General features: G+C 37.7%; 2 protein-coding genes and 1 long non-coding RNA gene across 6 annotated transcripts; 1 reads left to right on the plus strand and 2 right to left on the minus strand.

The window, feature by feature from the left end:
- Positions 1-8,507: 8,507 nt before the first annotated feature.
- LOC136247324 (uncharacterized) lies at positions 8,508-10,085 on the minus strand. Its single transcript, XR_010697386.1, has 2 exons — positions 8,751-10,085; positions 8,508-8,690 (listed from the first exon to the last, which is right to left on the minus strand). It is a non-coding gene; the product is annotated as an uncharacterized lncRNA (long non-coding RNA).
- Positions 10,086-10,210: 125 nt separating this feature from the next.
- On the plus strand, positions 10,211-20,457 carry LOC136247323 (uncharacterized). Of its 3 annotated transcripts, none has more exons than XM_066038945.1 (5): positions 10,211-10,805; positions 13,893-18,990; positions 19,178-19,243; positions 19,578-19,663; positions 19,724-20,457. In XM_066038945.1, exons 2-5 carry the CDS (start codon positions 18,898-18,900, stop codon positions 20,232-20,234), a joined length of 756 nt encoding a protein of 251 aa, XP_065895017.1. In that variant the 5' UTR covers positions 10,211-10,805; positions 13,893-18,897; the 3' UTR covers positions 20,235-20,457. The 3 variants fall into 3 exon arrangements, with proteins under 3 accessions (XP_065895017.1, XP_065895018.1, XP_065895019.1); XM_066038946.1 differs by lacking the exon at positions 10,211-10,805 and adding an exon at positions 10,819-13,772; XM_066038947.1 differs by lacking the exon at positions 10,211-10,805 and adding an exon at positions 10,819-12,851.
- LOC136247322 (uncharacterized) lies at positions 14,888-26,964 on the minus strand. Of its 2 annotated transcripts, none has more exons than XM_066038943.1 (13): positions 18,239-21,269; positions 17,946-18,121; positions 17,691-17,868; positions 17,446-17,611; positions 17,269-17,382; positions 17,055-17,205; positions 16,835-17,001; positions 16,703-16,782; positions 16,157-16,628; positions 16,003-16,074; positions 15,794-15,950; positions 15,220-15,358; positions 14,888-15,166 (listed from the first exon to the last, which is right to left on the minus strand). In XM_066038943.1, exons 1-13 carry the CDS (start codon positions 18,532-18,534, stop codon positions 15,025-15,027), a joined length of 2,310 nt encoding a protein of 769 aa, XP_065895015.1. In that variant the 5' UTR covers positions 18,535-21,269; the 3' UTR covers positions 14,888-15,024. The 2 variants fall into 2 exon arrangements, with proteins under 2 accessions (XP_065895015.1, XP_065895016.1); XM_066038944.1 differs by lacking the exon at positions 18,239-21,269 and adding an exon at positions 26,813-26,964 and having other exon boundaries at positions 14,896-15,166.
- Between the last annotated feature and the right edge of the window lie 207 nt (positions 26,965-27,171).

Genomic DNA, 27,171 nt, shown 5'->3' on the forward strand with positions numbered 1-27,171 from the left:
TTGTAGCTGAACTCTCTACAAGGTAACTTCTTCTAGCTGACCTTTCTACAGGGTGATTTGTTTGTAGCTGAATTCTCTACATGGTAGTTTCTTTGTAGCTGAACTCTCTACAATGTAACTTCTTCTAGCTGAACTCTCTACAGGATGACTTGTTTCTAGCTGATCTCTCTACAGGGTGACTTGTTTGTAGCTGAACTGTCTACAGGGTGATTTGTTTGTAGCTGAACTTTCTACAAGGTAACTTCTTCTAGCTGAACTCTCTACATGGTGACGTTTGTAGCTGAACTCTCTACAATGTAACTTCTTCTCTCTACGGGTGGCTTGTTTCTAGCTGATCTCTCTACAGGGTGACTTGTTTCTAGCTGAACTCTCTACAGGGTGATTTGTTTGTAGCTGAACTCTCTACAAAGTAACTTCTTCTAGCTGACCTTTCTACAGGGTGATTTGTTTGTAGCTGAACTCTCTACAAGGTAACTTCTTCTAGCTGATCTTTTTACAGGGTAATTTGTTTGTAGCTGAATTCTCTACAGGGCGATTTGTTTGCAGCTGAACTCTCTACATGGTAGTTTCTTTGTAGCTGAACTCTCTACAATGTAACTTCTTCTAGCTGAACTCTCTACAGGGTGACTTGTTTGTAGCTGAACTCTCTACAGGGTGATTTGTTTGTAGCTGAACTCTCTACAAGGTAATTTCTTCTAGCTGATCTTTCTACAGGGTGATTTGTTTGTAGTTGAATTCTCTACAGGTGATTTGTTTGCAGCTGAACTCTTTTACATGGTGGTTTCTTTGTAGCTGAACTCTCTACAAAGTGACTTCTTCTAGCTGATCTATCTACAGGATGACTTGTTTCTAATTGAACTCTGTACAGTGTGATCTGTTAATAGCGGAACTTTCTACTGGGTGATTTGTTTGCAGCTAAACTCTTTGCATGATTGTTTCTTTGTAACTGAACTCTCTACAAGGTGACTTCTTCTAGCTGATCTCTCTACAGGATGACTTGTTTCTAACTGAACTCTCTACAGTGTGATCTGTTCATAGCAGAACTTTTTACTGGGTGATTTGTTTGTAGCTAAACTCTTTGCATGATTGTTTCTTTGTAACTGAACTCTCTACAAGGTAACTTCTTCTAGCTGATCTCTCTACAGGGCAATTTGTTTGTAGCTGAATTCTCTACAGGGTGATTTATTTGAGCTGAACTCTCTACATGATGGCTTATTTGTAGCTGAACTCTCTATTAGGTACCTTCTTCTAGCTGATCTGACTACAGGGTGACTTGTTTGTAGCTGAATTCCCTACAGAATAACTTACAATGTAATATAACTGAGTAAATTATCAATGCAGCTGAATGCTTTATTAGGGTGACTGTTCTATTAGAGTATCTCGATCTCGCATTTGCTGCACCTAGTTGCCTTTCGAATCATAACTCAGTAATTTGTAATCCGATTCTTCTGTACTACTGCAAGGACTTTCTATGATGATTATTCCAACTACATACTGATTTTCAGCTCGTTGCTCTAAGCGGTTTGCCTGGTAGATACGAAAACTAATAGTTTTTTTATTCATAAAAATCGATCGCGTAATTTTGACACAGGTTGGGTTTCGTGTCATATCTCCATGGTCTTTATCCCGATTCCTTTCAAACCACAAAAAGGCACTCCTACGATGGTTGCTCCATCTACATATCAATTTTCAACTGATTCCTCCAAGGGGTTTACCCTGTAGGCGTGACAGACCTTCGACCTTATTTTACGCAAATAATCGGTCATAACTCCGTGAATGTTCTTCGGATTCCTACCAAAGTTGGTACGGAGATCCGCCTTAATGAGCCCTTTAAGTGTGCTAAATTTCAGCCAAATCCGAGCACGAATTCGTGTTTTATGGTGAATTTTGCGAAGTGTGCGAAATGAAGAAGAAAAATCGAAGAAATTAAAACGAACGTTTGTTCGCTCGTATCTCGGAAATGGCTGGAGTGATTTTCTTCAAATTTGGTATGTAGACTACCCTAACTAGGCGGCACGTCTCCAGCAAATTTGGTTCTAATCGGATAAGGGATCACAGAGCTACATAGGTGTGAAAATTGCGTTTTCTTTCTTCCTGTTAATATACTCACGGTTTGGCGCGCCGGCTTCTTGGGCCGCACGACACACTATCGTGTGTCTTGATCTATGGTGAGGGGCAGCTGTTGTCAGTAGGTGATGACCTTTTCTTTTTTTTTTGGTCTTCAACTTACAGCTAGGCTGAAGGTGCAATTCCAAAAATGGAACCCCCTTTTTAATAGTCTGGATCCGCCCCTACCATGGTCTTTATCTCGATTCCTTTCAAACTACAAAAAGGCACTCCTACGATGGTTAGTCCATCTGCATAGCAATCTTCAACTCATTTCCCCAAGGGGTTTACCCTGTGAGCGCGTGACAAAAATTCGACCTTATTAATATACGCGAATAATCAGTCATAACCTCAGTCATAACCCCGTTAATGTTCATTTAAAAAAAAAAATTTATTTCATAAAAGACAAAAATCAGAACAAAGCAGCTAAACCTACAGACCCTACACAGACCTACAAAAACACCGCATGGACCGCCAGCATACACCCGGACAGGGGCCTTAAGAAGAAAGCCCTGCAGACTACTGACCAAACTGCAGGGAGTGGGAGCATGAAACAGAGTTCAACTCCCACAAAAGACTGCCAGGCAACAGGCTAAATAGATGTAAAAATGTCTGGGCATTGTGGCGCCACAGACAAACAGAGAGTTGCTCTAGCAGATGGCGGTACGCTAGGCCACGAGAAATGCCACTCCTAGTTGTTGGCATCAAAGCAATATCCTGCAAGACAGGATGACTAGCAGCAGACTACAAACCCAAGGGGGACAAAGACACCTCCAACAGCCTGCACAAGCTCATCATGGTGAGCATCCTTGTCTTCTTCTCCCTTAGCAGCAGCCACACCTGCTGAAACTGCAGACCAACCCAACAAAGATTCCAGTAATGGACAACGTACAGTAAAATCGAAGTACGCAGGCTTCCCATGCATAAAGTCAGGGTGAAAAACATCACCCGGGTGATCCAATCGGGAGCCAGCACACCGTTGCTCTTTACGGCAACCAGTGTTGTCCTGAAGTAAAGCATGATATATCACATCACATAAAGCACCGTGCTTATTATGATTATGATTATATACTGGGTCGAGACAGCATAGCTGATAATTGACCCAGGTAATTACAAACAAAAAAACATTTAACACATACATGCATACATAAAATTGTTTATTGTGTGATGACAAGGTGGTTGGTAAAAATTTCTGTGGATTGCCTATGTATACGCATGGGTCCATGTCCACAACCCAGTAGATGATCAACAAATTGATCATCAACACTACCACATGGGCAGCGAACTGGAGAAGTAGCAGAAAAGAGAGGGACACCAAGCCAGTATCGAAGAGAACATACAAACTCCTGTGAGGACATGGATAGGCCTAAAGAATCACAAGGAATGGCCCGAAGCCATGAACTGGTACAGGGGTCAGCAGAAATTGAACAAATTCTGGCTTGGTCCTGAATGGTAAGTGAATTAAGCAAAAGGGTCTGACTAACAATATCAAGTTCATGTTGGAAAACACGCTGCCCACAAGCTGGATGGATGAGATAAGGAAGGGAATCACTGTTAATAGGCATTCCAGCCCAATTTTTAAATTTTGGGAAAATGGACTTTTTATATGCTCAATAGATAGAGCATTGATTGCTGATCTCAGAAATATATAGTTATTGAGTTGGAATTAACTACTTTGGTATGCACAGTGCTTTAAAACTGAAAAAAAGGTATAATATTATTTTTCTCTAGGGCTCCCCATACATTTTGAAGGGAAAAATGGCACAATTGAATCAGGAAGCCATCTAACAATCTGGACTGTCTTGAAACTTCAGTTGCTTCTAGCTGCACGTTTGTACATGTAATGAGAGTAACTTCAGATGTTATCGGACCTCAGCGATCTTTGTATGCTTTGTGGTGAGCAAATATGTTTCACCTACTCCACAGTTCTCAATACAATGGTGTCATACCCATAGGTAAGTGGCTATCTCAAGTAAGCCGTAAAAACATCAAGTTAGCAACTTATAAAGGTAAACAACTAAAGTGGAGATGCCACAATACCTAAGGTGGAGTTGTGGTTTCAATTACGGCATTGTTATGCTGAGTTTGAAGTGGTTTGTATTTTTAAGCTGATGACACAGCCATCAGAAAATTGTTCTGGAGCTGAAAATCGCTAACCCCAGCGAAGTAACTACGCACTTTAAAGTAAGCAATGACTACCTTCCACCCGATACTACGTTTTTAAAAGTTTTAAAGTATTCTACATACATTACAAGGCTTAAAAAGATTACAAGACGACACAAAACTTACTTATATGTAACGTGCAAGACAAATTAAGATTTTCATGATGATCATACTGTGGACAAACCCCATAGCGATTTTCATCCTCACTGGAACTCAGACTACGGAGCAATCCCAAGTTAAACGTGAGTTGTTGTTTTGTGCCAGGGTTCTATTGGGGAATATACGGAAAAATTTTTTATTAAAAAATCTCGGATACTAGAATGCCTACTGTTAATCAAGGACAGCAGAATTGAGGTACCAACATCCTGATCTGGGATGGAAGGAAACACGTCAGGACCCCCACTAAAAGACCGGAGCAGACGAGAACACAATTCTTGGGAGCTGAAACAAGAGCCTAAAAAGGCTGCTGAAGAGGTACAGGTTAATGTTCATCGGATTCCTACCAAACTTGGTACTGAGATCTACTTCAGTAAGCTCTTTACGTGTGCCAAATTTCATACCGATTAGCAGGGCCGCCTACAGGGGTGGCAACTGGGGCATTTTTCCCCGGGCCCCAGCCTGAAAAGGGCCCCAGGAGGCCCCACGAAGGACCGCTTGAATACCTGTTTAAAAGTTCGATATACTCTAATAAGCAGTCAGACCTAAATACTCTAATAGAGCAGTCACAGTATTCTTCAAAGGAACAGTGTAGCAAGCTTATAGACAAGGAGATATGGTTGGTGAGGGGTAGTTATTGTCATTGTCAGCAGGTTGTGACCTTTTTTTTTAAGTCTTAAACTTACAGCTTGGGTGAAGTTGTGACTAAGAATGGAAACCTCCCAGTTGCCTCTGGGGCCCCTCTTTAACTTTTTTCCCTGGGCCCCTTAATTTCTCTGGCGGCCCTGCCGATTAGAGCTCTCATTGATGTTTTATGGCGGATTTGGCCTGCACTTCTGTAGCAAATTTGGTTCCAATCGGATAAGGGATTATATGTAGCTAAACATGTGTGAAAATCACGTTTTCTTTCTTCAATATACTCATGGTGTGGTGCGCCGGCTTATTAATATTAGGCTGTATGATAGCAGCAAACATGTTATTAATAGCTAGCTAGTCATTGACCTACAGTTGCTATGTAAACTGAATTCGGGTACCATTATCATCATCGACATGTTGACCACGCTTAACTGTCTGGATTAATAGCAAAACCTGTTCGAAATCTCACAGTACCCCTATCATAGTAATTTCTCCCATAAAACTCTTTGCTGGGGAGATGTCAATGTTCACTTATTATTATTAATTATTATTATTATTATTAATGCTTTACAATGCAACATACAATTACAATTGTACATGTGTAGGTGGGTATAGATGAAGAAAAAGTTGCATTGATGGTCTGCCAGCAACCTGTGCTGGCAGCCGGGAGTTAATTAAACTTATGTAGTAAAGTTAATTGTCAGTCCAGAATCATAGCACTTGCTGCATCTACGTACAGAGTGCAGATCCCAAATGCTGTGGCTCCTTTGGTTTCTAGGGATTAGGTCTTCACTGCATGGATCTGAAATCGTTCCTGCATTCACATAGTTTTAGTCATGCATGCATGGTCCCTACTTCATTTTATACAAGACTGCTCCCATACATAATATAGTTACAGTTGCTAGCAAGGAATCATTGGACGCCAAAGATTGACGATATCGGCAATGACGTTTTCTGACGTCACAAAACAAAATAGCTGCGCTAGTGTGGGGACTTTGTACAGGAAGGTAGAGTAACTCACCTAAAATCAGATGGGGTCCAAAATCGGACGCAATTACTCGAGCTACAACAGGAAGTTTTGAGCAATTTATATGTCTTTAGATAGTTCAAGGCTGTGGGACTTTGCACACTAAATATCAGCTTTCTCGGTTCCTTTCTCTGATGGCAGCAGCCCTGAAAGTCATTTCTAATTAGTATAGTAATCACACACATTTGAGTGAAATTTTGGCTGTTACGAGTAGAATTACTCCACAATTGCACGAAAATGCGTGTCAGTGGCGGATCTAGGAATTTATAAAGGGGGTTTCCAGTTTAGAAGGTGGAGATATATATTGACATGAGATACGCAAACGTTTGCACTACATCGTCTGGTTTGGTAAGGTGAGACCAAAAAAAAAAAAAAAAAAAAAAAAAAAAAAGGTCACAGCCTAGTAATAGTACATAAAATATATTAAAAACTTCCTACACACTACTTTAGTAGCTACTGTGACTGCTCTAATTACAGTATCTCGATCGAGACGCACGCCGCGATAATTAAAACATTTAATTGTTACGCAATCATTTTTCAAAGGGGGTTTCCGTGGAAACCAATGAAACCCCCCTGGATCCGCCACTGCGTGTGATTGCCTACTAATCACATAGTGACCACCCTTCGTGGTTTGTAGCACACATCTATCCAGTTCTATGTGGCCATTAACTTCTACCAGGTGACTGCATCATCCTTCTTTGTATTACATCATTTGTTGTTGCACTTAAAAGGCTTCACATGTCAGCATTTCTGATTGGCTACTCAAAATGTCTACATATGTTGCACTTAAAAGGCTTCTATTGTCAGCTTCTTTGATTGGCTATTCATTATATCACTTTCTTGTTGCACTTAAAAGGCTTCTGTTATTCTGCTATTTCATTGGCTACTTTACAGTGCAAATCACTATGTGATTAAGACGTATAATCGGAAAAAAGTCGATTTACGGACACTCACCGTCTACAAATCAGACTTACTTCCAATCAACACTTTTATGTGTTTGCTATGTAGCAACCAGAGTTGACTCCTACAAATTCTATTTTTTTTCCATCAACTATAGGCATGAGGCTATTATGCTCCAAAAATTGAGCATTATGCTTTTGAGCAGTGCTCAAAAAACCACCTATTATGCTTTTGAGAATTACCCATTATTCCCAAAATTATGCCACCATAATTGGTTGATAATGCCAGTTTATTGCTGTATCATACTATTTTCGTTGATATTTAAGCTTTGAATTCTTTAGCTGGTTGCTGTATTAGAGTATTTCATCAATGTGACTGCTTTATTAGAGTAAATAATAGTCGGTGACTGTTCTATTAGAGTTTCTGACTGCTCTATTAGAGTATCTCGATCTTTTTTAACGGAATTGTGCAATCTGTAGATTTTCCTACTGTTAAAGCTTTATAATCATCTCAAAATGCTAGCATAATTCCTGATTTCCACACATACCTATTATGCCCGAAATTATGCCGGCATAATCGCCGCATCCCTAATCAACTATTGCTATGTGGAACAGTTTACCATCATCGGTGGTTAAAGCAGAATCTTTTAATCAATTTAAGAACAACATTGTAAATTTGTACATATAATACTCAATCTGAGTTCTGTACTTAACACAATATAATAATAATATAATAATAATAATAGATCAGCTCATCTACTTTCTATATATCCCCAGTTTATTTAATCAAATCCTTTTAATCACGAATTACAAATCAAATAACATGAAACATCACTTGAGTAATAATTGCACTATGAAATTAACTATACGGAAGTAAATGGTGTTTGTAACAGTATACGGTACACATTTCCAGTAAACATATCTCAAACAACGTATACTTAATCAAGTTTCCGTATACTTTAGTAATAGTTCGATTATTACTCCAGTGACGGTGTCACAGTGATATGTGTTTCCCCGCGTTTTGTGTTCCCCGCACACATATCACTAGGGATCTGTGTTTCCCCGCACACATATCACTAACTGGCTAGTAATCTACAAGTCACAGTGATATATGTTTCCCCGGGTATTATGTTCCCCGCACACATATCTCTAGGGATGCGTGTTTCCCTGACGCTCAGTTTCGAAGTGCATGTACATATACTGTTTTTACTTTGCTGCTTCTACTACTGCTACTATAGCCACTGCTGCCCCTTTTCCTGCTGCTATACTACTTTTCTACTAGCTGCGCCAGCTACTGTATGTAGGATCTGAGCTCCTTTTGCTGCTTTACTTAGACTACTGCTTGTTGCTGCTACTGCTATAGCTATACTGCTCCTATACTTGCTGCTACCACTATAGCTATACTACTTGCCACTATACTACCAGCTACTATTCGCTGCTATACTTTGCTTGGTGCTACTATAGCTAACACTTGCTAGTACAACTATACTATACTTGCTACTACTTGTTGCTACTAGTACTGAAGTAAAGACAAATATGTATGAGAATGGATTAGATAACACACATACAATAATAAAAATTAAGTTAGCTACTATACTGTGTAATGTTTTCTGCAAATAGTTTGATGGAATTCTATAAACAGTATATAGAATTTGGCTTCAGCCACTTCCAAATAGCACGTGTGTCCATTTGTCATATTTCACCTGTGAAGAGAAAACAAGAACAACATAACTAAATCCAACACTCACATTATGCTGGCATACCCAATCACAATAGTATATGGATGGCTTAAACTTTCATCTCCTGCATGCTCTGCACATAATATTTTCTTGTCCATGCAGATATCTTGCAATAGATTAATACCTGTACAGTAAAGTGACTTTGGAAGTACATAACTGACTGGAAAATCTGTAAAGCAAAAATCTGAAATCTCTCAAATATAAAATCTCTCAAGTAGTCTAAAGTTCTCAGATGAAAGTCTCTTGGGTAGTCACATAACTTTTAAGTAAAAATTCTCAAGTACTGAAATATCTTTATAAAGTAGATTTTCTCAAGTATAGTCAAAAGTCTCTCAAGTGAAAAGCTCTCAAGCATATAGTCTAAAATCTCTCAAATACCTAAATTAATCAAGTCGCTAAAGTAAAATCTCTTAAGTAGTGAAAAATCTCTAAGCTCTCACAAGCAGTTTGAGTAACTAAAGTCTCTTAAGAAGTTGAAAGTCTCACTATCAGTTGAAAGTAAAATATCTCGAGTTGTCCAAAACCTCTCAAGAAAACTCAACTTAAGCACTCTATATAGTAGTGCAAACCCTGCGTGTCCAGTGAAAATCTCTCAAGTACATAGCTAAAAACTACTTGAATATATGAACTTAGCATGCATGCGTGCACATAAGTATTAGCTCAATTGTATATACACAATTGATGCATACAAGAGATATAATATGCAGTGCAGCTCTTAGAATTGTACTGAATTAAGACCAACTGCTTGTCTTTATTGGTAGCACAATGCATTCTATTGTAACTTATAGATTCGCAGACATGCAGCATATAACATGTACCATGCAGGCAGTGTTGGGCAAGTTGCTTTGTAAAAGTAACTAGTTACATATTACATATTACTTGCAACTGAACTATTTAGTTACAGTTACATATTACCCATATAAAGTAACTGTAATAATATTACATATTATATTACTTTGTGTCCACAGCTTTAAGCTGTCACGTATGAAACTACCACCTTATCACGTGACATGATTGCGTTGTTGGACAATATGCAAATTTTAGTTATAAGTAAGAAGCTGGTGAATAAGCTTCATTCAGTAGGCCTCGTTACTTCGTTGTGGCTAGCCGTTACTCAGAGGATAACTAACGAGATTAGTAACTTCGTTACTTGTAGTAATAATATTACGTAATATTAGACCCGTTACAGTAACTATATTACTTAGGTAACGCGTTACATTTGTAAGTAAAGTAGCTTGCGTTATATTACCTGTTTTTATAGCGTATTTCGTTATATTACTTTGTTACCACAAAAGTAATAATATTACGTAACGCGTTACATAAGTAACGCGTTACTCCCAACACTGCATGCAGGGTAGATGAATCCTATTTTGTGTGCCAAGAAACAGAGAATTAACCAAATATGGAGGAGACTGAGTTTGGTGCTTGACTAGACATTGGGTAGCCTGCAGTTTGAATCCTGGGTAGGAGGGATTTTCCCATAACCAACTATAAAGCGTCACGCGCCTGTATAAAAAAAATTTGGCGCTACTACAACGGGTCAATGACAACTACCTCTAAAATCCCCAATCTTGCATTTGCGCTTCTTTAATCTAACTCAATATACCATAGTGGTGTCATCCTTCAAGTAGCAATGGAATCGGCGTTCATTCTGAGATGCCAGCACACCATCTTTGTTTACATACACTGGCTATTACACGTTGGAGTTAGATCTACTGCACATTATTGTACAAAGCCATTACTCACTCACCGCATCTCCCTATGCAAAATGTCCAGTTTCACAATCTTGTCCTTTGCTGTTTTATAGCCTTAAACAATCGTTTGGAGCGGCCAGAGCTCAGCAAACAACCAATGCTTCGCTCATCTCCACTACAATAATGTTCCATCGACCACAAAAAAAAACAAATTGCTACACTTTCGATGTATTTTTTTTGGCACACCTCTTTTCTTATTATTGTGTACGCTAAGAGGTGCGCTTATATAAGAGGTCCTATGATATAGAACATCTCGGCGAACAGGGTGTCTGTTCTCCATGGTTTGACGAAAAGCTGTACTTGTAACGATGTTTATTTTCCAGAGGTGAGTTATATGGGTATATTAAGTTACCATTAACTAGTCTATACACTCACTGGTTTTCTCTTTGCAACTAGCCGCTTTTCAATTAATTGACTCAGCAAGTAGCCCCGTACCATCAAAGTACAGTGTATCATATATCAGTATAGTATAGTCTTGTCTATAATCTGCTATCAGGCAGGCCAGAAATGTATTGCCACTATTAAAGTTTCAGAACAAACAATGGGCGCTTGCACTAAGCCATGTGCCAGGCTGTTTGCAAGGATATAGGATATATGTATGTATATATAGTTTGGAGAGATACAACTAATGCTTACTGGGATTGGAAATCGCTACATCAATTGTGTGCAACTGAAATTTCCAATGCTACGTATGTCCCAGCCTTTGATGTTGTTCACCTTACTGCAATTGGTGTAGATAACTCACTTTCTGTACCAATTTCATTTCAAACTACCCCGTTATGACATTGTATTACACACTAATTGGGTCGTTAGACTGCTAATAAGATACTGCTGGTTGGTTACCATGTCAGCCAAAAGTGCAGGTCGCACTTAATGAAATATGAGCTTGCATCTTTTCTCCTATGAGTGTTTGAACTAATTTGTATGGTAAATGCATTTCTCATGGCCACAATTCATTTATTTGGTACAATTTCCCTGCTTTGTAAGACATATCCCACATACACCCACTTTCATTTTCAATACTGGTACTTCAGGTTTCACAAATTAAATACCTCAGATACTGTACTGTTAGCCTCAATATTTGAAAATGGTGTGGCTAGGTGGTCACTGTTCAAGCCTGTCAGCTGGTGTTTAAGGCATACTCATCTATTGTGCTTTGTCTTGCTGTAGTGTAGTGAATGTTCAGTTTAATTTATCAATAAAAACTGTTGTAAACTTATAGGAAAGCCCAATAAGAAACTGCTATAGTCTATTTAATATTTCCACAGACATCTACTCTATCCTGATGTAGGACTCCACAAAATCCAAAACATTTGTGAAAGAATCCTAATGTTTAAGTATTTTTAAAGTGGTATATTAAGGAGATATCTTCACTTGTACTTGTGCATGACATGGGACAATAAATAGCAGGGAACTATTGGAGCTTTAATAGGAGCACAATTGTGCAGGGTCGGTTACTTCAAATGGTCTTCATAGCTACCCAATTGTTGCCAAAGTGATCTCTGTTGTGATAATTGAAGTGATTATTACCAATAATAACTCCATTGCTGTATACCCACTTGCATCTGTTGTGAGCGTACAGAATCTATAGATTTATTTGGATTCCAAAGTTTAGGATCTCTTAATGATTGGATTTTAATCATATTTCTCAGATAGTATATTTGAGTATGTAATAATATTACTAGTTACAGCCCTCAAAGTGATATGTAACTGTAACGTGTCACATTGTATAGAAGTAACTAGCAATATGTAGCAAGTTAAATTTTTTGGGTAACAACACCAACTCTGTTGGTAGGTACACTGATAAGACAACGAACCATGAATAACCTGATACGTGCACTAATATCTGTAGTCATTCATTAATATGATGGGCAATTTAAAGTTTTATGATTAGTTGTATGTAAGGGATTTGTGTGTATAAATGTACAAATCGAGTTTTCTGTTTTTGCCACTTTGTACTGAGCACTGTAACTTAAGTAATAATATGGAATTTGAAAAATGCACTAACATATGAGGTTCTTGCAGATGGTGTTAATTATGTACAAACATACAAATATAAGCACAAGTGAACTGCAAAGCTTCCAGTTTTCCGTGTATGTTTGCCAATCTGTATCCCTTTTGTAACATACTATAAATATGTCTGGTGAATCTACACATGTTATATCAGGAGCACATCGAATCCTATAGATATGGGAGCATGAAACTCTATACACTACCAATACTACAGGTGAAATTCAAACATGGCGGCCAGTGTTACTATGTATATCATTGGTTACATCATCCTCAGAGATGTACAGAATGGACCACCAACTCATCACACTGTGTGATGACAGCAAAGCTAGCTTCAAAGAGAAGGCTGTTGAATTAAACAGTAAACTTGTAATAGTTGACAGGAGTAATTTCATATCGTTATGCCTGTGGTACTGTTCTTCTGTCATGCCATTTGACTTCGTTTTCATAGCTTTGTTTCAGTGGTGCCATTAACATGACATATTTGAGCATGTGTCTTTGTACAATATCTTCATAAGGAATTAAGGAATTTTATGATGTGACTCTTTATATTACTTGGTGGCCATGTTTTACTGCTTATGGAGTTACATGCTCCATTTTCCATAGGATTTGATGTGCTCCTGACTGTATTAATGACAGAATGGTACTAAACAGACTAATTTCAGTGGAACCTCTCTAATTATTAGGAGGACACATTGGGGAATTTACTACTGTCCTTTGTAAAGAGATGTCTTTAGACAAGGGTGTATAAACTACAGTACCAGTACTGTTGAGTTCGGACCTAGACAAATATCTTTATAAAAATGTTGTCCACAATTCAATTGAGAAGAGGTTACTTCCACTGTAGTAATTTTGTATCTAAGCACAAGTCACAACCATCAATTACTGAGAAGTAAAGTAGCCATTACACTTTGTTAAACCAGGCATGTACACATGCCTGAATTACTGAAATTGTTTTCTGAAAAGTGTGTGTATATTTATATATATATTTGTTAGAACTGCCAGTGTTGTTAGTAATCTGCGACATTTAGGTCATACCAGTTTATACCCGTCTGTTTTTTTAATACGCTCTAGCCATTATGACCTCCCTGTGGGCATGTTTCATCCCATATTTATAGAGGGTAACCAGACATGTGACAATACTTATAGGCAGATGGTGATGGTAAATTATAATTATAAAACCCTGAATAGGAAATGAAATGAAATGTGAAGAGAGGGCTAGAGTCAGTGTAGGGTGGAGTGTGACTCTTTTGGTGTTTGGGTCATGCAAGACAGGTGGTAGGTAAGCACTCAAAGTAACAATGATAGTCAAAAGACTGTAGAACGTAGGACTGACCTAGTTAGTTTGTGCTAGTGTACTACTTTATTCATAGATTTATATGTTCCTTTTTTTTCTTTTCAGGGTGATTTGAAATGCTCTGATAGAGGGTTATTCTCCATCATGTAAGAATTTTTATTCAAGATTACAAATACTGGTGTTACTTAAGTGTACTTATATATATATTTTTTCATTTCTTCTAATCAGTCAAGAATTTGATTTGCTTCTTGCTTTTAAGTAGGGTATACTGTATAATAAGTATGTACATATTACTATATAACAATATATCAATATATCACGTATCATGATATATCAACATATCATGGCTTGTTGACATGGCTGACAATCAAATTATTGTACATCGTGGTTAAACTGAATGGTATGTAATGCTTCTCAAAGAAAAAATGGCTTACTCATTTCCCTTAAAAAATGACATAGACCATTGTTTAGACTTCACTTTGTATCGTGCAGTATATCGCTGTATCGTGATACATCAGAGGAATATATTGATACGTCTACACACTATATTGTTGTAACTCTAGTACTTATAAGGGTGTACTGTTCAATATAATGTTTCTTACATGACCTGTCAAAATGACAGACCAACATGCAGCATGATCGGCCTTTGGTACATAATACAGCATAACTTGCCTAAGCCATTAACCTTTTTTTTACAATAATATCTAAAGAGCATACAACATATCCCAAATTGAGAAGCTGGAATATATGGGATATATCTGTGAATAAACAACCCGTTCAAACACCATTGCTAAAAAGGTATTAAAAACAGCAATTGGATGGTAAAAACATGGTCAGTAACTATGCCCTTCTGCATGTAAACACGAGTAAAATTGTTGGCCTTGATAGGCAGGTGTATTAATGTAGTGCATAAATGTCTTTGGGGTATTATATAGTTGGTCATTATAGAGAGGTAGCCAGGTGGCCACTAAGACAGATTCCACTGTCTGTAGTAAACAGTTTACATACACAATGTCTTTTAAAAGTTTATTTTGATTAGTCATGTCAGACCAAGTGATCGGTAATTGTGACTTTTGTGTTATTTTGACTTCTACTGTATGTAGGAACTGGAAACACAAGTGCTGCTTATAGAATACTATCAGCCTATTTCTTGTATGTCACAAAGTTATGTAAATGCTATATATATACTATGGTAATGCAATTCTACTCAATTAATTGAAATAGTTGCTTAAATAACCTATGATGAGTCAGACATCGTCTCAGTCATTTGCTCGGGAGTGGTCTCAGTCATATTATGGCCAGATGAATGATGACTAATTCTCCGCCTTTTAGCCATTTTTTGTTGCTGCCCACCATTCCACCACGTAGGGTCCTTTTTACTGTCAATGCAGGGTATATAAAATTTCAAATCAGTGATGTAGCATTTGGTTACCTATAGTCTTGCACCTTTCTTTTCCTATTTCTTAACAAGTGTCTCTGGTATAAATTTCTAATTATGTCACTTGCACCATCCCACCTGTTGCTATTTTTAAAGAACGTTTTCTTAGCTGCATCATTGTTTTTTTCTACCCCTAAGGAAGACACACGTTATATGTATAGTTATACACCACATAGTGCAGTTATATACGTACAGTACATACATTACATGAAGAGTAAATAATGGAGGGTTATATGCATATATTCTATTCGGAGTTGTACCACTACATCCCCATGCAATTTTATCCGTAGTCAAAGGTGGTCCATTATATTTTGTTACCCTAATTTTACTCAATTGGAGATTGTTACACAACAAGAGTGGCTTATGTGTTGCACTATGCTATTTAATAGAAATTTATATAGTCAAATAATTCAATGAATTTTATCTGTGATTGTTCTATTAGAGTAGGTATTCCAACTCAAGTGCTTCAAAATGTTGGATACATATACTTATCCCTAACCCTATTAATTTGCCTCATAATCTTCAAAATTATCACAATAAGCTCTAATTTTATTGTTTTCACTGATACCTTGGCAACTGAACTGCTTCACGTTGTCGTATTTCTCAATGAAATACCAAAAGTGATGCACAACCATATGAAGGTATGGCGTTATTTTGTTGGGTTGGTATCCATCTGAATAAGGTTCCTTCTCCAGGGATCTAAATTTCTTCACCCACTCTTTACCCTATGGTCATTAAAATTTATATCACAATAATTTAGTTTGTACACTGAATAACCTTCTCTTTCAAGTTTCCTTCTGAATTGTTAACATTGCTAGAAGAAATCATTTTGTAAAGTTTGTTAAATTCCTACAGAAATGCAATACATAGCACCCATACATACGCATTTATTGCATATGTGCATGGTCTTCTGTGTGTGGCAATTATTTACTTTCCATAAATCTGCCACGTGTGAAGCCATATCATCTGGTTGGCAATCTTGAAGTTTATCAGGTAGTAATTTTAACAATTTTAGTTTGTCCGGTCCCATTAAAGATGTCCAGTTCAGTTTTTTGTCTTTGTCACTGTCATCTTTGTCATGCCACATTTTAAAAACTACTCCACAATCATTAATTGATGCTAGTAGTTTTTGTATCATTGCACCTTCCAGTATTTTGTAGGCACGTCGACTAGTGCGATGCGTATGGTGGTACTGTTTGTCATACGCAATTGCAGTGGAAATTAGGCACTCAATGAGTGTATCAGTTATTCTGAGCATCATGTGTAGCTCGTCTGGCACAATATGATCTGGTTCAATATTTATCAATGGTAGATGCTTGCTACAAAATTCACCACTGCCATCGAAATCCTCTAAAGATCGGAATTGTACATCTTCAGTGGGGAGCTCCAGCTCCATATTACACCTGTGTGTGTGACATTATGGGTTGTTATTATACTGCTAGCAAAATTGTATTATTAATTAATTTAAAATGCATACCTGTCATCTTTGTGGATTGTACACCAAAGGCAAGCATAATTCGAAGATGCACCTTTCAAACCCATGATTGTGAGTAAAGCCTATATATATGCAAGTTTGGTTTTATCATTCACATTAATAGATACCTAGTACCTTATAATCAGCACAGAGAAAAAATTCAAGGCTGTATTTGTTACCTTCTTCTGTGGTAAAGAGTGGATTTTCTAAATACTGGTTAATATCATCGAACACATTTTTAAAACCCACAGACAGTTGCTCATAGGTCTCATCACCCTTGATAGCAGCAATTGTACATAAATCTATATGCATGAAAATTATTACAAGGAAGTGTAAGATAGCTATGTATCCATACCAGCTGGACTAAGGCTAAAATCATTCTTTCTCAAGAAAGCAAAAGATAAAAGGCAGTAGCTTGATGCCCTACTAAATCTTGCACCGTCCAAGCTAATCCTGATACGGACGTGTTGTGATTCATTTTTGTAATAATCTGGATACCTCATCACCTGTGCATTAAAAGTCATCATAAACATAACCTAAATATTAATTTTGCATTGCATGTACTGTACCTCTTCTTCTAGCCTAATCTCTAACAAGTCTTTGAAATCAAACTGAGCACCTTCAAATTCTCCAGGTGTCTTCTTTATTTGTGGTATGGGAAGATCTGCACGATATTGCTTAATCTGCAAATGTTAGAAATGTTGTACGTAGCTATACACTTAATAGCAATGTACATATTTAGTTACCTTGTACACAGGTGGAAGCCCTTTCTCTAGCTGCCGAAGTTCGTGATAGCACTCATACGAAACTCCATATGTGATCATTAAGCGTGCTATCATAGCAATTCGATCAGTGTCTGATGTGGTGGTTTCATGGGAATCCCCCAACAGGTGTCGGTGTCTAGTAAGCATTCTGCAAAAGTACATAACAGTTATAAATACATACATCCTTCATGTACATATTGTACAATAAAGCATACTATTGTGCATACCGGCATCTCTGTATATTAATGGTTAGTGTTTTGTGACTTAGAACCCTATTGAATTGTAGTGACACCAACTCTAAACCAGTCAGAGGAAGATGCTGACTAAATTTCTGAAATTCATCACATATCACTCCTGTTCTCCTTTCCTTCTGCCTTTCACCAAGCTCATCAAAGCTGAGACGGCCTGCATGGATGAAACAATTATAGATTCATATCATAGGTTATGGCAGTCTAGCTTAGTGTTACATAGTGTATCATCACCTTGCAGTTGTAAAGGAGCATTATTAGCACTGGAACCTGGCATTAACATGTGCTGGCTTTGCTGTGTTTGGATGGCAGTTGTAATTTCTCCTTCATACAGAATCATTGTAGTTGTACATAATAGATAGTTTTTTCTAAATCTTCCTCCCTTGCTGTTTCGGAGGTTGCTTAGAAATCTACACAGATATATATCCATAGCTATATCATAATAATAGTTCATGCATGTGTTGTAGAAGGGCTAACATGCACTGCAGCTGTTGTGCTCCCCATAAATAAAATGTACAGCAACTCACCTGCAGCTTTCTTTCCTCAACCTTTCTTCGACTGCAGCGACTTTATTTGTACCACCAATCCTCTCATTTAGCATCTCCGTAAGACTGGGGATGTCAATACCCAATGCCTTACACAATTTTACTTTCTCTTTCCAAAGCTGGTATAAATTATTTGGTATTATCAGACAACCAACTGGTCTCTTCTTCTTCACACTCTTCTTGTTGCAAACATTGCTGGAACTAGCATGAGCGAAGGTTACAATTATTCCTTGAAGTTGCTTTTCTAGTCTGTCGAGCTTTTTCTGCTTCGCACTCATCACTCAGCCTGCCGAGTATAGCACCGTCACGTCAGTCACCTGAACACTGACAAGCAAGCTCAGGAGCGGAATTTTATACGCTTGATTCCCGCTCAGTGACATAATATTACTGCTCGAAGTTCCGCGCTTTATTATTTTGAAAAACCCGCCTTTTATATAGCTAAACGTTTCTTCTCCAGCTACACCCCAAGCTGGTGAATAATAAAAAAACGGGGTTCCATTAAAAATTGGACTGACTGTCGACTATCACGTGTATAGTATCTCAAAGAAATGACGTATCTTGCAGCATTGCAGGGCTGCTATATATAAAGCAACAAGGCGAACAATGATACAGTTTCCATAGATAAATTATTGAGAGTCGCAATGACATCTGGCAGGAGCACTAGAAGAACATTACGCCAACAGTGCAGCTTGAGACGGCTGAAAGATTTCGATCGGACAGTTGCTTTAGCTGAGGTAAGTGAGAGCACAGGCTTAATATACTTATATCTGACATGTATTAGCTATTATGCTTTTTGTGCTACGTAGCTAGCAGGTAGTGTTGAGGAATATTAATTACTACAGCCATAGATAAATGTTTTAGCATGCACACGGATTAGCTATAGCTTTAGCCGTCATGTAGCTAATATTATTTGTCTTATAGATGGACTCGGAAGCTTCGAAATTCTTTCCTGTGGAGAGGGCACTAAGTAAGAGAAAGGGAAAGCATGTAAGTACAATGCATGCAAGTAATAGTGTTTTCAGTGTATGTACCAACTGCTTGAACCTCTAGAGAATATAGCTATATAGCTACCTGCACAGCTTGCAATTGCTAACCCTGTGTATAGCAGAAGTTCTAAGCTTTTATACTAACATAGATATAGTTTACAAAATATTTAATGCAGGCTACAACTATAGTGTTTTCAACTGGGCTATATATGGCTAAGGCCTCTCACTTCAGAGTACATTCATATTGTAAAAAGGATGCGTATACTGAATCCTCCAGCATGGCTATAATATATTGTTGTATAACTGAACTAACTGTATACAATATCATGGCATAGGATGTGAATGAATTTCTGTGCTTGTGGGAAGGTTATAGTCCTGAGGACGCTTCATGGACTCCATATGTAACAGAGGATGTTGCACAGTGAGTATATACCTGTACACTATATGAGTGAATACTTCATATGCATGTGTTTTACTGCAGATCTTTTGAAGAACCACCACCACCCACCAGTAGGATTATTATGGATCATGTAGCTAAGTTTTGTAGGGTAATAAATAAATTACTAAGAATGGGCTCTAGTAAGGGGTTTATAGGTAGATTAGAGTTTAGACATGACATTTACAAGCACCTATTTAGAAACAATTTTAGTTTGCACAAGACAGATTTTAATGATAGATATTTTAAGGAAGGGTGGGACCAGTCATATAGAATGTTTTCATGCACAGCAGCAGGTATTTTGATAGTTTTTCCAATAGAAATACAACTGTATATTGCATGGTTGGGTGGTGGACGGTTTTATTTTCATAATGGAGAATTTTATAAGAAGAAGAAGTGTCCAGTGGAGATGATGAAAATAACAATCACCAAACGAAACAACACCATAGACATACCATTAAAACAGAGAAAACAGAAGAGAAAACTGAAACGTAAAGTACGCAAGCACATGTATCGTAAACAGAAAGCACACACCACACACAGAAGTTTTATATAGTCTGTATTATCAAGAGTTCCTCTGTTATGAACTCTTGGTATTATACACTAACTTATTATTTCTTGAGTAAAGTTTTATACATGTAGTCATAATATTGTTAAGTATACATTTGTGGACACTTATAATTAGTAATTATTATTCAGGTATACTACTTTTACTCAGTTTGCTATTGTATTGCTCAAAGTGTTGAGACAATCATTTTAAATTAAAATCAATATTCTTTATTTACATTTAAACTGTTGTCTTAATTGGTTGTGGGACTTGTGGCAAGTTACAGTTTAGTCATACCAATTATCGCCTGTATCAGCCAACCTATATATTACTATAAGTAAAATGTTATTGATCACAGCATTTAACTATGTTCATAACCTGATATCACCATGCAATAATGCATGTAACATTTTGTGCTGCAGCTTTCATGTCTAAAGCAGTACCTGCATTGTATGTAGCTTGTCATTCAGTAAAAACTAGTGTATTAATGAGACTCTTTGGAAAATCCTCATTTTATATTCCACCTATGTGGTTTGTATCTCAAAACTTTCTGAATAGAACAAAGGGATTCACAAGAATACCATAGTTTGTTAGCCTATATTTTTCATTTTCAATGCTACTTATCCATTGAACACCTTCACCACCTATTGGTTCTATGTGAGGCTATTGACCAAAAGACGAAATTGATAATTCAATTAAATTAATGGTTGAAGGATATTGGATTAATATGTTTCATCAGCCAGTGAGACTGGGCCTGACTGGCGTGGTGCTAATAATAAGTCTGTGGTGTTAATAATAAGTCTGCCGCCACATAACTTTGATTCAGCAATTGCATGAAGACCTGTAGATCTTGGTCAATGATGAAACACTGTGCATTGGAGTGATTAGTGGTCATGGTTGCTGTACTAATATAAATGGGGATGGTGTAAAACATTGACTGTGGACTGGACCATGGACTGGACTGTGGACTAAAAACTAACTAGTTAGTATACAAATAAGTACTGCATTGACTGGCAAATTGATCCATCCATGTATGGATCAATATTCCTTGCATTCTCAATAAGCAACCAAGGTATGCAAATAAATCAGATACAGCTTCTGTGGGATGCCTTCTTTCAACTGCAAAACTATGTTTCCTAAAGTGTATTTTTTAGCCTTTGCCTTCTTTCCAGCAGGTGTAGTTTACAATCCTGATATGTAGAGTAACTTAAGAACAGTCATGTTTGGCTAAGACCTAACAATGAATTCTTGGTAAGGAGTAACAAATCAACTGAACAACTCGGTAGCTGAAGTTAGTGGCCATGTCACATCAATGACAGCCTTGGTCAATGCTTGCATTATTGTCTGCTAACACAGTCAAGTAAAATGAAAGGCTTTTTTTAGACACAAGACAAAGGGTAGCCAAATACATATATTATGTGTGGGTTCCTATAGGCAAATTAATTTGTTTAATGGTACCTGTTGTTTGAGCTGGATAACTACATTGATCATCAGGAAGTGGCTACTACTACTGTCACCCAGTATGCTGTGTACAAGTTGCACTTTTGACAACAAAAAACATATATACTGTATGAAACAGGCTAGGTATTGAAAGCTATGTGGCATACTAATAACACCACCTTCCCTAGCATCATATTTGAGAGGTAATTCAGGTTACCACAGACAGCTGGGTATTGCCCATTAGGCCATTTGGTGATTAATTTTCTGATTCTTATCAGAAAATTCCAAGTGACAGGCAGATCATCATTATAACTATATCACTACATGCCACAATAGCTACATTATGTCTAATTTCACATGATACTGGTGTGCAGTCAGCTCCACTGGCATCACAGTGGTACTCAAGACATCTGTTTAACATGCCTAGGTGCTTACAATTTTTTTTGTAAACATTAAAATTAATGTTGGTGGGCTTACTGCACAAACCTGACAACCCAAAAAGCATTGTTTGGCACTCCACAGTGCATCAGGTATATATATATTCACAAGTGTAGCAATCTAGCAAGTGTAGCAACCTAGCTTGAAAATCGTGCTGTGGACAGTTAACGTTTTGTTATTCAGACAAATAATGGTAAATCTGTGCACAGTGGAGAACACATACTTATTATACCTGATATAATCACCTCTATAGCATCTAAAATTGTGTCCTTCAAGTTTCAACTACTGCTACATATACAGGTATAGTAATAAAAAGGTTGGCTAAGTGTGGCAGCTAATAAGCCACACATTTGCAATGCAATCCAGGTGTGGCACTGCTATTAGACCACAAAACGTTTGTGGTATATTAAAGGCACCACATATGGTCAGTATAATAGTCATAATCACTTTGCACTTTCAACTTGGTAATGTGTAATAAATGTGAACCTTGGTAGCACATGAGTAATGATAATATTATGTACTCTTGGTATATACAACACTAGCTAGTGGACTGATATGTCTAGTACAAATATAAGTAACAGCTTGCCTAATGCACAATGATACCAAGGCATAAAGTAATAAGTGTGTGTTGGATTATTACCTGTGTGTATATACTTGATGTGTGCACACTAAGACAAGTTCCTCAAATTGACCCCTCTTGCAGCTATATCAGTAAAAAAAAAGATAGCAGGTGGTGGCTAATTGGATGATGAAACATGTCTCAATATCACTACACTATTCAATTCAATTATCTTGTTATGATCATGTGGATAAATTCTATTTCCACTGAGTAGTTGGCAAGATACTGCTAAGAGATATTGTAGCCATTTGTGCACTGCATGTGCTGTGGCACTGAGCTTTTAGCATGTCTTTATAGCACAGCTTTTCTATAGTGGAGTAAAGGTGTCAATTTCTGTCAACCTCCTAGTATAGAGAGGGTGACTTCTGTTAAATTTTCACGGTACAGCTAGAATACAGTGATTTCATAGCTAGCTATAGAGTAAATGAGATTCACATGTTCATAGTTCTACAGCAGACGGAGCTTTAGGTAGATGTAGCCTCATATGGGTTGCTGTTTACTGAGGAGAACAGATATCAAACACAACCAAATTGATGGTCACCAGGCTCTTTATATAGGACATTAGAATCTGATCAAGATCTGTCTTCCTCTTTCATGAGTAAACAACCACAGCATGGACAAGGTTTAACTCCCATACATAGTGTATCAGCTTCCTATGACACAATAGGCAGATAGTTCAACCTGGAAATCAGCAACTAATTATTACCTCAGGCGTACATTGTTGGCCAGGGTGCCAAAGTTGCTTACAGTTGTAGCAGAAAGTCTATGACTTGCCACAGTTAGGAAGTTGCAGATAAACTTCATTTCACATGCTGATCTTGGGTACTGCAATAGTTCAGCATATGGACAGTCCAGAGTTGGATAAAGTCGTGCCCCTTGTTCCATCACAAGCCACCATAGAAAAGACTGTTCTAAATACTTTGTAAATACCTTCTTGCCAATGAGTGACTGAATCTAAATAAAATCCAGATGGTGACACTGGTACAAAACAATTACATTTAGTTTCTCACCTCTGCCAGTGTAAGTTGGCTTGAACGGGTGCAAACACATGGCACACTATCATGAAACTCTTTAGTCTGACAACACCAATGCACGACCAACAAAACTGGTGATGGCATTCCTTAAACTGAAACAGTTCTCCATCTTGCGGTTCAACACACATACAGTACAGGGCACATGTTCTCAGTAGCCATGATAACAACTTAAAATGACATAGGTATTTGTGCAGCTATGTTCAGACCAGTCTACAAAATCAAATAATCAATGACTGGGATAGAACAAACAATATAGTGACACACAGGTACTCACTGTACATATAGGATATGTGATTGTAGTTAAACTCAAAATCAACATTAAATAAATAGCCAATAACAAAAATAAAAAATATAAAAAATGCAGAAAAGTTTGTAATTGTTGCTAAGCCATGAGTCACACATTGGAATGGTCACAGATGACAGAAATTAATTAATCAATAACTTTGACTATGTTTCATACCTACAGCATATGCCTACATGGCACATGTACACCTTGACAAACAGCATTGAACAATCCACTCATTTATAATACTACTATATAACCTATGTATTGTTCTTGAACACCATTCCATCTTATGCATCACCCCACCCCATTATAACTTTACCATTCTACACCACCCACTTTGAGTTAATGCAAGTGCATACATTGTCTCAAAACCACTCCAATAAGTTCTCTAACTCTCATTCTCCACTTGGACATATTTGCATGTGAATGGGTGTACATACTACATTATGAACATGCACACACATAGTACACACTACAATCATACATACGACACACATGTGTGACCAGATTTCGGATATCAACTACTTTGTCACACCTGAAATCATCATGTCACTTAACTCTTTCACAGAGTATGTATTAATGTAAGATAACTGATTTAATCATGAAGTTGACTGGTACCTCAGTGATGTCTAATTTTAACCAATATTATGAACATGGTTCCAAAATCCCCCAAGTCACATAATATACTACATAATAATTATATTTGTGTGCACGCACGCACGCACACACACACACACACACACACACACACACACACACACACACACACACATTCTTTTCCCAGTCCCAACTCCCCATTAGACACATCCACCCACCTAGCCAGGGGACGCAAAGTAACCGCCTTTTTTTAAGGCTAGGTGGATCTTGTGGAGGCGGATGGGTCAAACATAGGGAACTGAGCCTCTCTTTGATCAATGCATGCTCAAACATTTGAACTGTATGCATGGTGTTGTTGGTTTGTAAGACCAACTTAAGAACACACTGTAAGGGCACACTGACCCTGCCTGGTCTCTACCACATGGTCAAGGACAGGGCTACTGCCATTAGCTACCCCATAAAGGAACTATCCTCTGTGATGTACAATAAAGAGGTAGACAGCACGGACTCAACACACACACATACACACCTCCTCCTTGTCTGGTACCAACGCCATAAAATGGTCATGCGGCCCTTCTATTGAAAAGAACAAATCCAAAATCAAGATGTTGGGTAGGGTCTACATTTACACACACACACACACGCACACACCCTTGGAAGAATGGCTTCAGCCGATTACAAATACAAGGAGCTAAAACAATAAACCAAAATTGTAATCTACCTCGTTCAAAAATCACCACCACACTTACATGTATGGGGCTATACAGGGTATAGAGGATATGCACAACTTTACAACCAAAAACCACTTAATAAAAACGTGACGTCATGAAGGTGAATTAATGTATTATAGGCTTGGATAAAAAGTGTGAATCGCAAAAAGTAGACCAGTTACGAGAGTTTCTCCAAAGCGATAGATTTCTTTATGTGTATAACAGAATAACTAGAACAAGGAGCCCCATCCATAGTTCATGTGGTGAGTTATAATCCAAGTTGCATTTTGCCACCTGTAGTTTTTATAGGATTCACAATAATCATGTACTGTCAAAAATCCTTGGGTAAGCCACTAGCCTATATATTGATCATCTTTAATAAATGCATATATCCTCTATTGAAACGACTGATTCCTCAGTACTGGAGCAAAGAATCTCCCACTATGCCTACACCACCTGAGAGCAGTTCTGTTAGGAATTGGCAAACCTATATGTATAGATTTTGAACTGCTGGTCAAGTTGGGTGTCCCTAGTTATCATGTGGCAAACAATGAGGCCATATTAAGAAGTTTGCGGACATTTGCTATACTTTTGTCAATGGCAAAAATGCCAGCTGGAACAGACATGTCCAATACATTTCGATTGAAAAACCATTAAAATTTTATATTAATTATTGTGTACTGCTTACCTCGAGTCTGTTTAGTAACTTTCTGAATTTGATACGTGTAGTGCAACTCTCTGCGTGTACAATGATACCAAAAGAAGTCCAATCCACGGAAATTTAGGCACGTAAAAATGGCCTAAACCGACCGGGTGTAGCAAATTTCCCCATACATTTTGTATTGGGCATTTCGGGGGCATGCAACAAAAGGCATAATAACCTGAGACATGTGATAGATACCTCAGATTCCAAGCCAGATTTGGAAAGAGCAGAGAATAGCGATTAAGATGAGCTATAGCAGAAGGAAATCAGAGAAAATTTAAGCGTAAGGTTGAAAATCACTTACTTTTTCTATGGCAAATTGAATTGAGGATATTTGGAAGGGAACGCTACGAGGCATTTCGATGTATTGACACCCATTAACTTTCACTACATTAGTGTTACAATGAAACAAAAGCATTGTGAATTAGTTTTGCAGGTAAGTTTGCAAAAATTACAGTGTTTTGTGATCAAAGCCAAATTATGTCCGTTTCATGTAAAAACTTATTCATATGCAAAAACTGATAGTTTACAGAAGGCAGAGCCTGTAAAATTAGCCCAGGGACTCTAAGCGAAAATTGTAAAGTTAATTATTTAACAATACAGTAGGAAAAGGGCTGAACTTCTGCAGATTACCAGCCTTCGCTTGGCCAACTTTCAGGCATTACTTAGATCGAGACTTTAACTAGTCACAAAGTGTGTCTTCCAGTCCGGTTTGCTGCTACCACGAACAAATAGGATACGTACAACAACAAAAACTTACCAACCACGACGACAACTGATCTGCCTTTCTCCTCTGCTCCACAACACCGAGCACAAAAGTCCTGTTTAACGCGCACTCGTGTAGCGCACTTGATGTCCACAACCCCAGTTACGCTACAGCTTCTTTAAAGATTCTCTATTCATTCAACTGATGTGTGAAGTCTTTACTTGTTTTATTCACTAAAGTGACCGTTCCTGCTGTAAATAGCATTGACCAAATAAGCGCACATAACCCTTATAAGTGCCATCCTAATTGTAAAAGCTCCCTTCCAAGTACCACATATTGAAAGCTATACTTCTCGCTCGTGATAATTTGAAAAGCAACGAAACTCGCTGCATGCACTACCACACATAGATCTA

Source organism: Dysidea avara, chromosome 2, assembly GCF_963678975.1.
Source record: "Dysidea avara chromosome 2, odDysAvar1.4, whole genome shotgun sequence".
Taxonomy (NCBI): Eukaryota; Metazoa; Porifera; class Demospongiae; order Dictyoceratida; family Dysideidae; genus Dysidea; species Dysidea avara.

Bases quoted from the DNA above. Each gene is read 5' to 3' on its own strand.
- LOC136247322 (XM_066038943.1), bottom strand. From the start codon at position 18,534: ATGAGTGCGAAGCAGAAAAAGCTCGACAGACTAGAAAAGCAACTTCAA. The intron at 16,783-16,834 runs GTACTAGGTATC...GCATATATATAG, and splicing joins TTCTCTGTGCTGATTATAAG to GCTTTACTCACAATCATGGG. The intron at 16,629-16,702 runs GTATGCATTTTA...TCACACACACAG, and splicing joins ACAATCCACAAAGATGACAG to GTGTAATATGGAGCTGGAGC.
- LOC136247323 (XM_066038945.1), top strand. From the start codon at position 18,898: ATGACATCTGGCAGGAGCACTAGAAGAACATTACGCCAACAGTGCAGC. The intron at 19,244-19,577 runs GTAAGTACAATG...ATCATGGCATAG, and splicing joins GTAAGAGAAAGGGAAAGCAT to GATGTGAATGAATTTCTGTG. The intron at 19,664-19,723 runs GTGAGTATATAC...GTTTTACTGCAG, and splicing joins GTAACAGAGGATGTTGCACA to ATCTTTTGAAGAACCACCAC.